The 15,832-nt window shown below is 43.9% G+C and overlaps 1 protein-coding gene across 1 annotated transcript in view; it reads right to left on the bottom strand.

The window, feature by feature from the left end:
* The window catches only part of SMAD4 (SMAD family member 4), a 322,079-nt gene that overhangs the window by 126,124 nt on the left and 180,123 nt on the right, over window positions 1-15,832 (bottom strand). The window contains exon 4 of the mRNA XM_085629829.1: window positions 12,088-12,117. Within this exon, the coding sequence (XP_085485955.1) occupies window positions 12,088-12,117 (30 nt within the window). The remainder of the gene's footprint in view (window positions 1-12,087; window positions 12,118-15,832) is intronic.

Genomic DNA, 15,832 nt, shown 5'->3' with positions numbered 1-15,832 from the left:
CCTCTTCTATCCCTCCACTATCCTTCTGAATCCAAATAACTGACTAATGTTCACCACTCAAATTACTTTCATATTTCACTATACTAATTCACCAATAATCCTTTATGGGTTCCGGAGTAGCGTGCTACTCGCCGAAAAAAGCGCTTTAACAGCCCATCAAGGGTAACAAGCGCTATATAAATGCAAACCTTTTTCCCTCTTCTATCCCTCCGCTATCCTTCAGAATCCAAATAACTGACTAACCGATCCACCACTCAAATTACTTTCATATTTCACTATACTAACTCAACACTAATCCTTTATGGGTTCCGGAGTAGCATGCTGCTCGTCGAAAAGGCGCTTTGATGCCTCGTATGGGGTAGTAAGCACTATATAAATGCAATTAGAATACAATACTAAGAGCTCATCATCCACCCTGCGTTCTCTCGTATGATTGTAAAACTCAGTGCTCTTTTGGAGTTAAAACAATGGAGTTTCTCTGCCTCCTTAGTGAGGTGAAGTGGAGCACAAAATGCCAGTAAAATGACATTTTAACCAACATGAAATGGTGTCACAACGTTTGGCAAGAAGGATACACACGTATGCAGAACCAGTTTGCCTGAGAAGAAGGAGGCATATGGCGGTTAACACCAGGAACCTGAAGCTCACTCACTCGCCGAGCTGACATTATGGCGACGAGGAACAATGTCTTGAGGGTGAGAAGCAATTATATAACAATGGGGTTTGCCCTAATCCTCCTCCAACATCTGGGCACAGGAGCAGCTAACTATACATGGACAGTGATGTGGAGACGCATACAAATGCAATCCTATTCTATGGTACACAGTCCCTTTCTATTTACTCTTACTCACATTAAAGCACATACCACCCCTGGTTCCAATAGTAACAATTAGTAAATTCTTTTAATTGTTCTCTTGTTTTTATCAACAAATAAAATACATAAACTATATCAATGCAACGCATGAAATACATAAAGTATATCAATACAACAGCTCACAACACTAAAGAAACAAAGGACAATTACATACATTCAGTTGCACATAATACACATAATCATATATTCCTTCCTATCCAAAACTTAGAGTTTCGTGTTTTCTACATAACTATGAGCAGTCAAACTACGAGATAGTCCTATACACACAAGAGGTAAACACTTCCACCTCTAAATCAATCAACAGAGCATGTATCAATTTCTTAAATGTTTTCTTATAATCAAATGGACTCCTCTTATTCATGCAGTCTTTGATAAGACTCATTTATTGAACTTCAGTGGGGTAGGCACAAAGTGCTCCAGAGATTGGATTGCTTTGTCAATAGAAACAGCGTTGAGGATCAGTGAAGAAGAACTGAAGTAAATAAAAGCCCTGGAAGACGAGATAGGGGGTGATTCAACTATCACCAATGCTAAGACATTGTTAGAGTCAGTTGAGAAAACTATAGCTCATTTTAAGACACACACTACTAACCAGAAAAGATCTAAAGTTGCAAGGGACATAAAAAAAATTAAAATCGAACAGGTATAACCATTATTAAAGGACGATTTTTTATCAAAATAACAATCCCAGTACCCTCAATCTACAATATAGAGGGCGTTCGCCTAGGAAGTTTATTATGTTTTCAGATACTTTCTCCAACTCAGTTCAAGGGTCCTCTAATTACTATCAGCCATATTTTCAGTACCCCAGAGCCCAACCTTTTTTAGACAGAGGTGGGATTAGGGGGAGAGGATACCTAGGAGAATGGAGAGGGGCCAACCCAAATCAGGAGCAAGGATATTTCAGGACAAGACGAAGGGTGTACAAATGATAGACCATGGTCAAAATCAAACAACTATTGATAGAAATGAATCTATCCCAATTTATAACCTGTCAAAACGCACTCCTAGTGAGAGATGCCTTCAAAACTCCAACGCACAGAACTGCTGACATAGCGCTTCTCTGTGGTAGTGAACAGATCAAGCCAATGTTCTGTCAACTTGAGTAAGAGACCTTGCCCCACTACTACCGTGTGCAACTACCACTTGTAATCAGCAAGGCGACAGCGACTAAGCTTGTCCACACTTGCTTTTAAAGCCCCTGCCCGGTGATTCACCACCAGGAAAATTCTTTGATGGTCCTGCCATTTCCAGTGGTGTAGTGCCTTCTGGCACAGTATCCACAACCCTTCCCTGCCCTTATTTGTTGCAACATGGCGGCGGTGCTGTCCATAAGTAACGGCACCAGCCTTCTCTTGATGGATAAAATGAAGGCTGATCATGCAAAGCGGGTGGACCTCAACTCTAGAAGGTTAATATAGTCGGGAATCCACCAGGGACCAGAGGTCTGTGATCTCCACCTCTGTCAGGTGGCCAACCCAAACTAGAAGAGATGCATCAGTCACCACTGTCGGCTCTGGGTGGTGTAGGGAGAGGAATCTGCCGCTGACCCAATCATGGTCAAGTAACCATCGCTGCCAATCTCTTGCAGCCTCCTCCAATATTTGGTTGTGGTCGGAGTGGTCTCTGATGTAGGGGCCACTGATACTTCAGATCCCACTGCAGAGCTCGCATATGCCACATGGTGTGCTATACCAGCAGGATACAGAAGGCCATCAGTCCCAGAAGCATCAGAGTCGAACTCACAGAAATTCAGGACATATGCTGTATGATCAGGATGAAAACAAGTTACTTACCTGTAACTGTAGTTCTCCAGTATTGGTGCTTTCATAGATTCACATGCCTGAATCATTCCCCGTCGTTGAGACGGGAGTCTCCGGTACATAAAATGCATTGCTTAGTAGTATAGCAAACTGAAAAAAGGCCTAGGCCAATTTTCCTTTTGCAACCCATAACCTTCGTTATGTAAAAAAGGACTAAACTTGTCTCTGAACCAATCAGAGCCTCTCACCCTCTAGAACACTCCGGAGAGAACCTTTTTCCCTTCAGATTTTCGTGCACTTGTGCCATAACACCTTTTGTGCTAAATCCGAGGTGAGCCTCTCAGGGGAGGAGGGTGGGGTGCATGTGAATCTATGAAAGCTCCAATACTAGAGAACTACAGTTACAGGTAAGTAACTTGTTTTCTTACTCCAGTATTGGAGCTTTCATAGATTCACATGCCTGAATCAGAATAGCGAGCAGTAAATCATTGCACATTTTTTGTTACACAAGACCTGGAACAAGGGAACATATGCAGTGTGATAAAAGCGGTCTTCCTATACCAATACACATATAAAAAATACTTTGCAAATTGCATCTAATACAATAAACAACAATAAAATGCGTAAATGTAACCAATAAAGGAAGGAGGGATGGTAAAGAGGGCTCACCGTTACTGGATAAGGTTCCTCAGCACCGGTTCTCCCACTGCCACATCTCTTCCTGTGGCTGCATCCAAGCAGTAATGCCTGGTGAAGGTGTGTGTACTTGTCCAGGTCGCTGCCCTGCAGATATCCTGGATCGGCACTCCCGCAAACAAAGCAGTAGAGGTGGACACTGTTCTTGTCGAATGGGCATGGACTCGTGCATTCAGAGGTCGCCCAGCTGCCTGATGACAATACTCTATCGCACTGGAAATCCATCTGGCAATTCCCCTTTTTGACAAAGGGAAACCCTTCCTGAGTGCGCTGAAGGCGACAAAAAGTTGTGAAGACTTGCGGAAAGGTTTAGTTTTTTGCAAACAGAACTTTAGACAGCGTTGGACATCCAGCGAGTGGAGAGCTCTTTCCGCCGCTGTTGTTGGTTGAGGAAAGAATCGTTAGAGAATTAGTGGCTCATTTAAATGAAAATCAGTTGGTACTTTTGGAATTAATTTTGGATTAGTCCCGAGTATCATTCTATCCTCCTTGAAAGGGTCTTGGACTGTGAGAGCCTGTATTTTCCCCCACTCTCCTGGCTGAAGTGAGCGTGATGAGAAGTGCAACTTTCGACGACAGGAATTTAAGATCTGCCCTGTATATTGGCTCGAAGGGCTGTTTCATTAACTGAGAAAGATCAATGTTCAATTGCCAGAGAGGTGGTGGGGGCTTTACTGGAGGAAAAACCCGGAACAATCCCTTCATGAATTGTTTGATGACTCTTGCGGACTATAGAGATGGTCCAGAGGAAGTCCTTCTGTAGCGTGATATTGCGGCTAGGTGTACCTTTATAGATGCATGAGCCAAACCAGACTTTGCCAAAAGCAAAATGCATGGAATAATCTCGTGTGCTGCCCAGTTCAGAGGATGAATGTTACATCTTTTGCACCATAAACAGAATCTCTTCCACTTCATCCTGTACGTTTTGTTCGTACTATCCGCTCTGGCTCTAGATAGTATCTCTCTGCACTCCGTTGGAATGTTTAGATGCTGAAATTCGCAGTATTCACGAGCCAGGCCGCTAAGTACAGTGATTTCGGATCCGAATGAAGTACTTCCCCCTGGAACATCGTCAGGAGTGATGGTATTGGCTGGAGGCGAATCGGGCGTTCCTCCGACAGTAGTAGAAGCTCCATGAACCAGTGTTGCCTGGGCCACCATGGTGCTATCAGGATTATCTTGAATGGTTCTTTTTTGATCTTCATAAGACCACGCGGCAGGAGGGGAATTGGAGGAAAGGCGTAGGCAAAGACGCCTGACCATGCCATCAAAAACGCATTCCCTCAAGATCCCCGTTGAGGAAGCCAGCTTGCGAAGAACTGGCATTTTTTGTTCTCCACTTTTACGAAGAGGTCTACTGTCGGTTTTCCCCATCTTTGGAAGATGCTGTTTAGACTCCCTTGGTCGATCTCCCATTCGTGGCAGGTGGATTTGAGCCGCTGAGAGTATCTGCCTTGATGTTCTGGTCCCCTGGGAGATGTTTCGCTGTTATGGATATCCTGTGTTGCAGTGCCCACTCCCATATCTTTTGGGCTTCTTGAGACAGGGAGAGTGATCTTGTACCTCCCTGTTTGTTTAAATAGTGCATTGCTGTTGTGTTGTCTGTTCTTATTAACACAGCTGATCCCTGTATCTTTGGTAGGAACGCTAACAATGCTAAGCGGACAGCTCTGAGTTCAAAGAGGTTGCTGTGCATTTGCTGTCCGTGCAACTTCCAGCGACCGCTGACTTGGAGGTCCTGAAGGAATGCTCCCCAGCCTTCTAAGGACGCGTCTGTCGTAATCACCAGTGGGGCTGGTTGTGTAAGGAATGAAAGACCCTGCGAGATGTTCCGTTTTTGGGTCCACCATGTTGCCGCATGGACCTTGGTTGGCGTTTCCCTGAGTATATCGTCGAAGGATCCTTCCGCCTGATGCCATTGTAGATCCAGTTGCTCTTGCAACGGACACATCCTTAGCCTGCAGAAAGGTACGAGGGGAATGCAAGATGACATCGTTCCCAGCAATGATTTGTACTTGCGTACTGAAAGAGACTTTCTTCTTATAAAACTCTGGGATAGAGATATTCCCAGCTGTCTTTCCTTGGAGGGGAACGCTTTGTTTACCTCTGTGTCTAGTATCGCTCCCAAGAAGGTGATGTTTCATGTCGGCTGAAGAGATGATTTTTCTATGTTTAATGTCAGACCTAACCTGGCAAACAGTTCCACGCAAGCCGTTGTTGACGACCGGGCCAATGCTGCTGATGGCGCTTTGAATAACTAGTCGTCGAGGTAAGGAAATACTTGGTGTTTTGTTTCCTTAGAACCGCTGCCACTGGGGCCAGGCATTTCGTAAAAATTCTCGGGGCTGACTTCAGGCCGAAAGGCAGTACCTTGAATTGGTAGTGCTCTCCGGCCACCATGAACCGAAGGTACTGCCTGTGGGAAGGATGGATAGGGATGGGACAGTACGCATCCTGTAGGTCCAATTTGGTCATATGATCTCCTAGGTTTAATAGCAGCAGAATATCTTGGAGGGAAACTATTCTGAAAGATTGTTTCTTGAGATAAGTGTTTAGGGACCTGAGGTCCAAAATAGGACACCATTCCCAGGAGTTGGTGAAGAAAAAAGCAGTTGAAGAAACTCTCCAATCCAGAATGAAGAATTTGAGCAGAGCTCAAAGGAGACTCCCTAGCACAACGGTAGAAGATCTGAGGGGCAAAAGGTTCTCTCAGGAGTGTTCTAGAGGGTGAGAGGCTCTGATTGGTTCAGAGACAAGTTTAGTCCTTTTTTAAATAACGAAGGTTATGGGTTGCAAAAGGAAAATTGGACTAGGCCTTTTTTCAGTTTGCTAAACTACTAAGCAATGCTTTTTTATGTACCGGAGACTCCCGTCTCGACGACGGGGAATGATTCAGGCATGTGAATCTATGAAAGCTCCAATACTGGAGTAAACTAGCCTTACTGTTCAGTACTCTCCAAAAGAAAGGCCCGAAACGTACTGTGTCCAGAATGGCTCTGATGAAAGGGATTGACTGAGAAGGACTCAGGTGTGACTTTGATAGTGAACCCCAAAGATGACAGGATGCTCGTAGTCTGGAGGTGGTTGACGACTGCCTGGGATGAACCCGTATTCAACATCCAGTTGTCGAAGTAGGGAAAGACTAACATTCCTAAGCTCTGACAGTGTGCTACTACCACCGACATCACTTTTGTGAAAATCCGAGGGGCCCTGGTGAGACCAGAGGTGAGCACAGCAAACTGAAAATGCTCCTGTCCCACTACAAAATGCAGGTAGCGCTCATGGACCTGCAGGAAGGATATATGGAAATAGGAACCCTGCATGTCCAAAGCCATCATCCACAGGCCCAGAAAAATCTACTCGCAATGGTGAGTCAGATTTTATCTGGCTGAGCACTTTTAGCGCCTAGTGGTCTTGTCCGTTCTGGCGAGTTAACATAATCTGGATAGGAACAGGTGTTCTGTCCCTTCAGAAAGTGAATAACCAATAAAGATAGCTTCAAATCTTTTTTTTAACTTGACACATTTGCTGTCTGTTCAAGGAAAGATGTAAAATCAGTTTGTCTTTTTAGTAATTGCTGCTTGGAACGTGGAGTTTCATTTTCTTTTTCTTACTACAGTTAGAGGTTTTTGTCAAGTGAGCTGTCTGACAATCATTGTGAAACAAAAGGCTGTACGCTGTCGTTTTATTCTAACAACATTTATAGCTTGCAAAAAAATAGTACAAATATTTCAAAACATATCAGAAATTACAAAAGCAATTTATTTTGTAATTGAGAAGTGTGATGCAAACAAAGATTTAAGTAGGAGCAAAACAAATCAGAGCACTTTACTTGGTGGTGTGCAAATGACAAATATTTACAGAAACTAGATTTCCAAATGTTACTGTTTGTACACTAGATAGTTTTATCAGTAAAACCGCATGTTAGTGGGAAGTTTGTAGCCATTGCAATGTAAAATCAGCTGACTGCCAAATGACAGTGTGCTACCACTTCATGCTTTAGTTATGTATTTATTAAAAGTGATATGTTTTAAACATGATTTGAGAAACATGCCTGCTCAGCCATGATGACAATGCTGTTAATGAACTAGGAGCCATGTCAGGGGCCATGTGTATCCTTAATGTGGCTTGATTTGTATCATATATGGAGCAAAGGTTTAGTCTTAAATCAAACAAGAGAGTTATTTGGTTCAGCAGACATGTTGAACTTGCAAGTTTGAAGGTGCTCTCTTTTGTGATGAAACGGAAAATGGTGGCTTAGTAAATTTAAATGTTTTGCCCAGGATCACAACTTTTGAAACAAGTTTATGGGTCAAGAGCGTTACAATTAGGTTGAGTAGATTATTTAAGTCACTAGATCTGCAGATCTAGTAACATTTTTATGATTTGTCGAGGCCTGATCCAGTCTCCAAGATGAAAGGTAGACAACACCGGGGCAGGCATTTTGAATTTGTACTTCTGGAGAAAGGTGCTGGAAGGGCACAGGTCTAAAATAGAACAAAGGCCTCCGTAGTTCTTTGGAGCAAGAAAGCAGAGGGAATAACAATGCCTTTCATCAGAGCCACAATCCACTTCTGAAACAGCCACCCTCTCAATAAAAGAATGGACAGATGGTCCTCCATCAGTCGTTCCAGGGATGGTGGAAGGTGCGGCAGAGGTGCAATAAAGGGTATGACGTACCTTTTCTGGAAAATATGCAGGACCCACCTGTTCGATGTTATGGATTGCTAACCCAGCAAACGTTGAATCCTGCCTCCAACCGGTTGGCTTTGCTCCACTAAAGGCATGCTGAAGGGGTTTGGCAAGTGGGACCGAGGGGTGAGGGAAAGTTAAATGGCTGATGCACTGCCCCGGCCGCAGGGTCATTGGGTGCCACAGCCTCAGCCACGAGATGGCTCAGGCACATTGTTGAAACTGAAGTGGCTGTCTGGGTGGGCACCCCTGCTATGGCCATGAAAGGATTGATGCTGGTGGTGTGTTGGAGCAGGCAAGCTCAAGGAGCGCGCTGTGGCCCTGCTTTATTTAAAGTATTACAGAGAAGAATCTGCTTTATCCCTAAAGAGGCGAGTCCTGTCAAAGGGAATGTCCATAAGGGACGACCTGACATCTCCTCAAAACCTGTTAACCGTAAACAGGCGTGGCAAAGAATAGTGACACTAGTGCCAGTGTCTCGCCTAATGGAATCCATGTTATCTAGGCACAACTGATTTTACACTTGACAGCATCACAGCCATGCTATATGACCTGGGTCGGTACAGGGCGAAGGTCTTCATGACACTTAGAAAGACTTGGACAACAGAATGCCAGAGAATATTGAAATATAGGCCCAGCAGGCAACTGGCATTGACTGACCAGAAGGCCAAACATGTGGAAGAGAATATCTTATTCCCAAAGGTGTCTACTCATGTGGGAGAGTAGTCGAGAAAGTGTTTGGATTTATCCGACTGGTAGAAGCCTGCATCAACTAAGCTCTCAGGAAAGGGGCTCCGGAAGTTGGCATCTTGCAATTTGGAAATGTACTGGGGGACCAGGGCAAGGCTTGGCTCAGGCTCTTATGAGTGTGTCGGCGAGCACCTCACTGAATGGAACTAGGGGCTCAGTATGAAGTTGCCCTAGGTGGAGGACTTGAGTTAGGACATTAGTTTTGACCTCATTAGTGGGGAGCTTGAGTTTGATAATTTCAGCCGCTCTCTGCATGACCACCACCAAGGAGCACTTTCTTCAGTGGCAGGACCTGGGGTGAGGCAAGGCAGTGATCAGTAGTGATGCCAACTGGCATACTGGAGGCCATCACACCAGTTTTCTTCATTGTAAGGTAAGCCGATTTCATCTCATGCATCGTAGTCATTATCTGAGTCCATCCCAAACAAAGAAGGTAGTGTATTGGATCTGCCTTGCGGAGGAGGGACACAATGCTGCTCAGATGAAGAAGATTGCGGTTCAATAGGTAAAGAGTTCTCCTCAGTTGAGGTTGGAGTGATTATAAGTCAGAGAGCACAATGGGTGGCACCTTATCTTCCAGCATCAATGGAGTCAGAATCTGTGTTCCGAGAAGAAGAGTGGCGTGCAGAGTCAGGGTGGTATCGGCAAGGGTGCCAATGGAGCAGAGATGGTGTCACAGGGTCCAACTCATGTCGATGGAGAACCTGCTGGTGTTATCCCAGATGGAGAATCTCTTGATTCCGGAAGGCCTGTTGGCGCATTTGAGTTAGTCGGAAATTATCTGAAGAGTCCGAGCATGGCTTAGCGGAACTGTTATGTTACTTGTAGAGCTGCTCCGGTGCCACAGGGGACAGCGGAAACCCGTGTTGAGCTTGAACAAGTTGCGGGACGGGCTCTTAAGGCAACTGGTATCGGGGACCAGATTGAGTGGCATGCCAATACCCTTGCTCTTTCTCAGGGTTATGAGAAGATTTGGAGCATCTCAACGATCAAACTTGGGACTGACTTCTATGGGGGTGATCCCAGGGGTAGAAAGGGGGGGGGAGCAATATATGTATACAACTGTTTACGCTGCCACTGTTATGAGTTCTTCTTTTGAATTGTAGGCAACTCATCTGTTTCTAAGCCTAAATTGAGTGGGCGGCATAAGCTTGCATGCACGGCTAAGTGGCTGATATACGGTTGCTACTGTTAATCCTTAAGAGACTGCACCAGAACTGATAATGAAAATGCGGCCGGCTCCCGAGCGGGTGGTGGTTGACACATAATTCGAATGCGTGTTATATTAAATTGGCTATAGACCAAGTACGGATTAACAATTTGCATATGCTCACGAACTCTTGTGTGTAATGTATGCTGCCAAAACGTGTATTCTTTAAAAAATAATAAAAACAGATTTGCAAAAAAAAACTTGGGACTGACTTCTGGAACACAAACGGGAAAAAGGCCGGCCCTTGGAGTTGGACATGTCCTGGTTAGGAGACCTACATTTTGCAATGTATAGCTTTGACTAGTGCTCCCGAATGGCCATCCAGTTGGACACGCAGGCACTGCAGGCCTTGGAGTCATGACTCAACCACAGGCAAACCTGATGAGAATCTGTCACAGACATTTGTTTGCAACACTTTAAACACTGTTGTCTTGGGAGGTTACATGTCCTTTCCACACTGTATAATTTTGAGGTATATTAGTATTGAAATAGACGAGAGGCAGTTCTGGATCGGTATCTGGTTGTGCAGGTTAAAAAAGACCTGCTCAGGGTGTGGGAGTAGCATATATATTGGCTCCACATGTCCGCCTGAAACTGGTAGAATGGGGAGACGCACAGCACCAGCTACCAGTGCACACAGTTACTGGTTGCGAACCACCTTGTGCGCCACCTTGGCAAAGGGTGATGTCAAGAATATTAGGTCACCCAGCCTTAGTCAATTTCTTAGTCCACCACGGAAGCCAGTTGGCTCCAAACAACCAAGAGGGGGTCATCAAAACTTTGATGAAAGTAAGCAAAGGCTCCACAGAAGAGGAGCCAGACTGCAGGGTTTCCACGTGGTCTATTTAGTTTCACTCAACCGATAAAGATAATTTCAGGACCTCCTCGGTGAGAAGACACAAAGGGCCACCTCAGGGAAAGTATTAAGGCAACTGGAATTCTGCAGGACAAAATAGTCCCCAGCATCTACTAACTCCAAACTGGTATTCTTAACACTTCTACTCCCTCATCTTTCAATTTTTAGCTGTCCCCTCTACAATCTATTCATCGTTTTCCATTCCAGTGTTCCTCTAATTCTTGCTCACCTCCCCTGTACCTCTATGAATTTTGCCATTCCCTTTCAACTGATATTCTTTCCATCTCATACTCTATGCCACCCTGGCCATTCTGTTTTCTTCTCTGTGATACAACCAATGCCTGCTTGCTAGCTACATCTTTCATAATCCTGTTGTATCCAAAATATTCCTATGTTATTTCTTGCTTGTTTCTATAGCTGCTCCATGTAATTTCAGTACAGAGATCTAACATCTCTCCAGCTGTTCTTGAACACTGCACAAACACCATTCTCACCAGTATAGTTTATAAAAATGTAAAACAAATAAACCAGCTTGCCAAGATCAGTCCTTACCAAGCACAGCAAGGGGAAAACCTTGTTTAAGGTTCCTAAATGTAAAACCTCTTCTCGGAAAGGAAACTACTTCTCTGTGCTGGTCCATATAAGCTGACTTGTACTCCACCTAACTTTTAAGTTTCACAAACAAGCGAAAGACTTGTTTGGCTAGGCACTTTTTATCAGACCAGCAGCAAGAGACTTGACTGAATAGTATGCACTGTATTAGTTTAGTAGATCAATCATAAAGCTAGGGTTCCCAAACTCATTACCACAAAGAACACTTTCGCAACAAAATGAACATTCTCCACTAGACCTACAACACAGACGCAGTCCGGCGTAGCAGATGCAACTGCACCCTTGCTCAGGTGAGGACTGCAATACACAGGACACAACAGAGTCATGGTTGTCAGAGCTGAATGAAAGTGGTTTAGCATAATAGCGAAAAAAGACAGTGTGTCACAACATGAGACACAAAGTTCACACCTGTTTTGATCAAAACTAATGAACTTGCACAGAGATATTGTTTGAAAATGTAATGCACACAATGTTCTTGAAGCTACTCTAAATTCTTCTACACATTTGATAGAAAGTTCAGTCAAATCAAACACTAATAGTAGTAGTGATAAAGACTTACAATTCAATTTATCTCTGCACTACAAATTTTTGACCGTCTAAAACATTCAGTATCCAGATGAGCAATTGCACCTACCAGAACTTTGAAGTGTCAATCCTGAGAGATCTAAAAAAAAAAAAAAGCACATACACAAATGTTATTTTGGAATTTTAGATATTTCACTTACTACAAAAAACAACTGTAAACAAAGCATATGTTTTGTAGCTAAATGGAAGCCATACAATAACTACACCCACAGACTGTAAATTTATTGATTCTCTAGGCAACCTAGCATTAGGAGTATAGTTTGTCAGGTCTACAATTTGGTGCCGAGAAGTTAGAAACAAACTGTTTTTTATATATTTTGCTCGATATTTCTTTGCATTTTTCAACATAATTCAGAATACTATCAACGGAAATGTTGGCTGAGTGGCTGGAGTCTAGCAATACCAAGAGTTGGTTTTCCTAAGAATCTAATTAGTCTGCACAATCAATTATATCATAATAGCGCAGAACACTAAACTATGGCAAAATCGAGGTTTATGGTACAGTGTTCTTTTGATAACACATCAGGCTCCGGTCTATACGGAAAGTAGAAATCTACATATTTCTAGTTCTGTTCGACTAAAAGAATCCATTGGTGCAAATTAAACCCCCTTAACCAGGCAAGATGTCCAGAAGAACATGCTTAACACGAGGTTTGCCAGATTGTTTGAATTATTTTTCCAAAACATGGTAATTTCCTCCATTCTCCCATACGTAGGAACGTATCAATGCAAAAGCTTGACCCAAACTTAGTTTCTCTGAGTCTCCAGAGTGTGGGCACACCAGACATGTGGGTGTTCTATGGATGGTAAAAGTTTTATGGATGGTAAAACTGTGTTTAGTGCATTTTGGAAATTTGGAAAGCAGTTGCGAATGAAACTCAAAGATTAGGGTACCTGTATTTTGGAGAGCATGGAAACAAACAAACAACCATAAATCTCAGCTTCTGCACATCCTAACGTTTATATTTTCCTGGGTGCCTGACCTCCCTTACGTACTATAAACATGACAAATTTTTTGCATTTATTTTCCCAAAACATTCTCTCCAGTCTCTCATGCACACGCACAAATTCCTACCAAGATTAGACCCTTGACTTTGCCTAGGGCTCCAAAGCGTGGCAGTACCTGGCATGAATGGCAGATCTATGGGCTACTGTGGCGTGCAATAGGTTGTAAAGGCAAGACCTATTGGCTTTTTGAATGCTTTGTTTTGAAATGTCCTTTAATATCTGAATTTAGGAATGGCACGTGATCTGAGCCGTTCCATACTCTGGATTACCTTTAATACCAGGTTATGCTAAGGATGTTTTGTGAAAAAGAGTTTTGGGGGGCACTGGTGTACAACTGGAAACCACAAATACATGGAAACTCAACTGATAATAACAAATGACATGAAATCACGTGTTTCTAAATTTTCTTGATTACAACAGTACCCCACAAGTGTGTTTGTGTATGTTTTTAAGGGGGTAGAGGGAGGGGTAGAAGGTCTAAAGCCTTGAAAAAGAAAGGCTTCAAAATGGAACCATGAAAAGTGTAACACACATGGATTTAGGGTGATCTTTAGTGTGAGTAGCTGCAGTATTTGGGTCTGGGGCAGCTGGCACATTTGAAAGCACCCTATGGAATTTCCTTCACCAAAAACATTCCCTAATGTGTACTGTGTGGATTCGTGCTCAACCCTGTTAAAAAGAGACACACATACATGAGTCAAAGAGAGACACATTTTTGAAGAAAAAAAATTCAAACTGCATCTGGCTTCAAGTCTGGTGCCCTCACATTCAGGAAAGCAGGAGGCGCCGCCTGCATACGGGTCATGCCTTGACAGGGGCATGTTCCTGAGTGAGGAACAATGAAATTAATTGCAATGCTTTAGGGAGAAAATTATAGCAAATCCGACAAACGTCATGTTTAACGTAGTATTCAGACAGCCAGTCAGGGCAAGGGAAGTGTTGTACCCAAGGGATAGAAACTTGACTGTGTAGGTTTTAAACTATATCGTCGTGGTATCTCTCCAGATAACCTAGGGATAGAGCAAGAACACACATGCACTCCCAAGAAGTAATAAAAGCAAAAGAAAAAAGTACTTTCCTGGAAGTATGCAAGTCATGTAATCAAAAGGATGGTAAAGAACCTATGCTGTCTACAGATGAGACTTTTTTTTAAATTACTTTAAGACTTTTGCAAGGAAATACAGTAACCCAATACAGTACATAATCACAATGGCTGGCAGCTAAGCAGGTCAGCGGTGGTCTCATACAATACATTTGGGATATGCTAAACAGAGCAAATAATATCATCAGAGGTTGATAACAGAGAGCTGGTAGTATAATGCACATCCCAAGCGTATACATTCATATTGCGCTAACATACAGAGCCCTCCTGCCCAGCAAATAGTACCTACCCACACTCAGCAGGGTGGACTAGAAATCAGCTCTTAATAGTTCTAGCTTCCCTCAGGCTTGCCAGTTTCTATCCCTACCAGGTAATGATGGTATAATCCCCAAAAACCTTTGGGCCGACTCTGCGGGGGGAGGAGTTTACTATTTGTATTCTATTGTGTGTTGCAGTAGAGCACATGCCTCTCACATTCAGCTGCTGTCTGGACCGGGCCAGTGGCCAAGCGCATGGAGACCCTACACTTAGCTAGAAATAATCCCATGTCCACTAGTCGTCTGGCCTGTTTACATATGTTTTACCATAACCCAGGAATGTGAGCAGCGGGTCTGGTGCCAGAGAAAGACTTGTGATCATGTTTATCGTGCAGAAAACCTTGTTCCAGAATCCAGCAATCCGGTTGACACAGCCAGGCAACATGTAGAAACCTGCCTCTCTCTCCCCGCAGCAGACTCTCGTAGGCCATATCGCTTGAGCCTTTCTGGGGTGTAGTAAACCCTATACAGATATTTAAAGTGCATCAGTCGATGTTTACCGTTAAGCGAGATGCGCTATGTGAGTTCACAGCAATATCGTCAGGCGCTATCGTCAAGGATTGTGCGTTGGTCACTCTGTCAGTCCCGTCAGGGCTTATTGTGCATCGGTTTCCTGGTGTCTTGCGTCTGACAGTAACTATCTTAGTGGGAGGAGTGGCTTGCAGGATGCAGGAGAGTGAGGGGATCGACATCGGTTCTAGCAGGTCCTCCCCGAGATCTCGCAGTGCATGCCTGGTTCTATGGAAGTGATACTGCTCTAAGGGGGAGGGTACATGCCCTTCCGCAATTATGTCTTTCCACCTGCGTGCCACCCCATCCTGGAACAGGTCGCCCATCTGCAAAATGCCTAATTGTTTCAGCGTTGTGGCTGCTTCTTTATCACAACCAGTCAGAAACCAATGGCACCAGTCAATCGGATAAGAGGAGAGTATAACAGGGCACCCAGCTGTCTGTTTAACAGGTTGCACTAAGCATGGACTGTAGTGTTTATAAAATCCAATACACCAGTCTTTCTGTCAGGTGTCTGGAATAACATCTGAGGGAGCATGTAGGGGTTGGGTGCAACTGCCTCAATATGTAGGTGTGGCAAGTTCTGCCGCTCGTGGATCCAGTAGCTAGCGTGCTAGCATTGCGCCACTCTATAGTACAGATCCAAGTCCGGTGCATTAAGACCGCCCCTCGAATAAGGCAAAGTTAATGTGTCCCACTTAACCTGTGATTGTTTCCCAGCCCAGGCAAGTTTAATAAGTAAAGAGCGGAGAACTTCAAGTGTCAGACTAGGGAGAATCACCGGGATATTCAGAAACAAGAACAATCATCTAGGAAGGACTATCATTTTCATTAAAGAAATACGCCCTACTAACGAG

This window comes from Triturus cristatus, chromosome 2_1, assembly GCF_964204655.1.
Source record: "Triturus cristatus chromosome 2_1, aTriCri1.1, whole genome shotgun sequence".
NCBI lineage: Eukaryota > Metazoa > Chordata > Amphibia > Caudata > Salamandridae > Triturus > Triturus cristatus.
The sequence above is the reverse complement of the archived record's forward strand: the minus strand, read 5'-3'. Positions and strand labels throughout refer to the sequence as shown.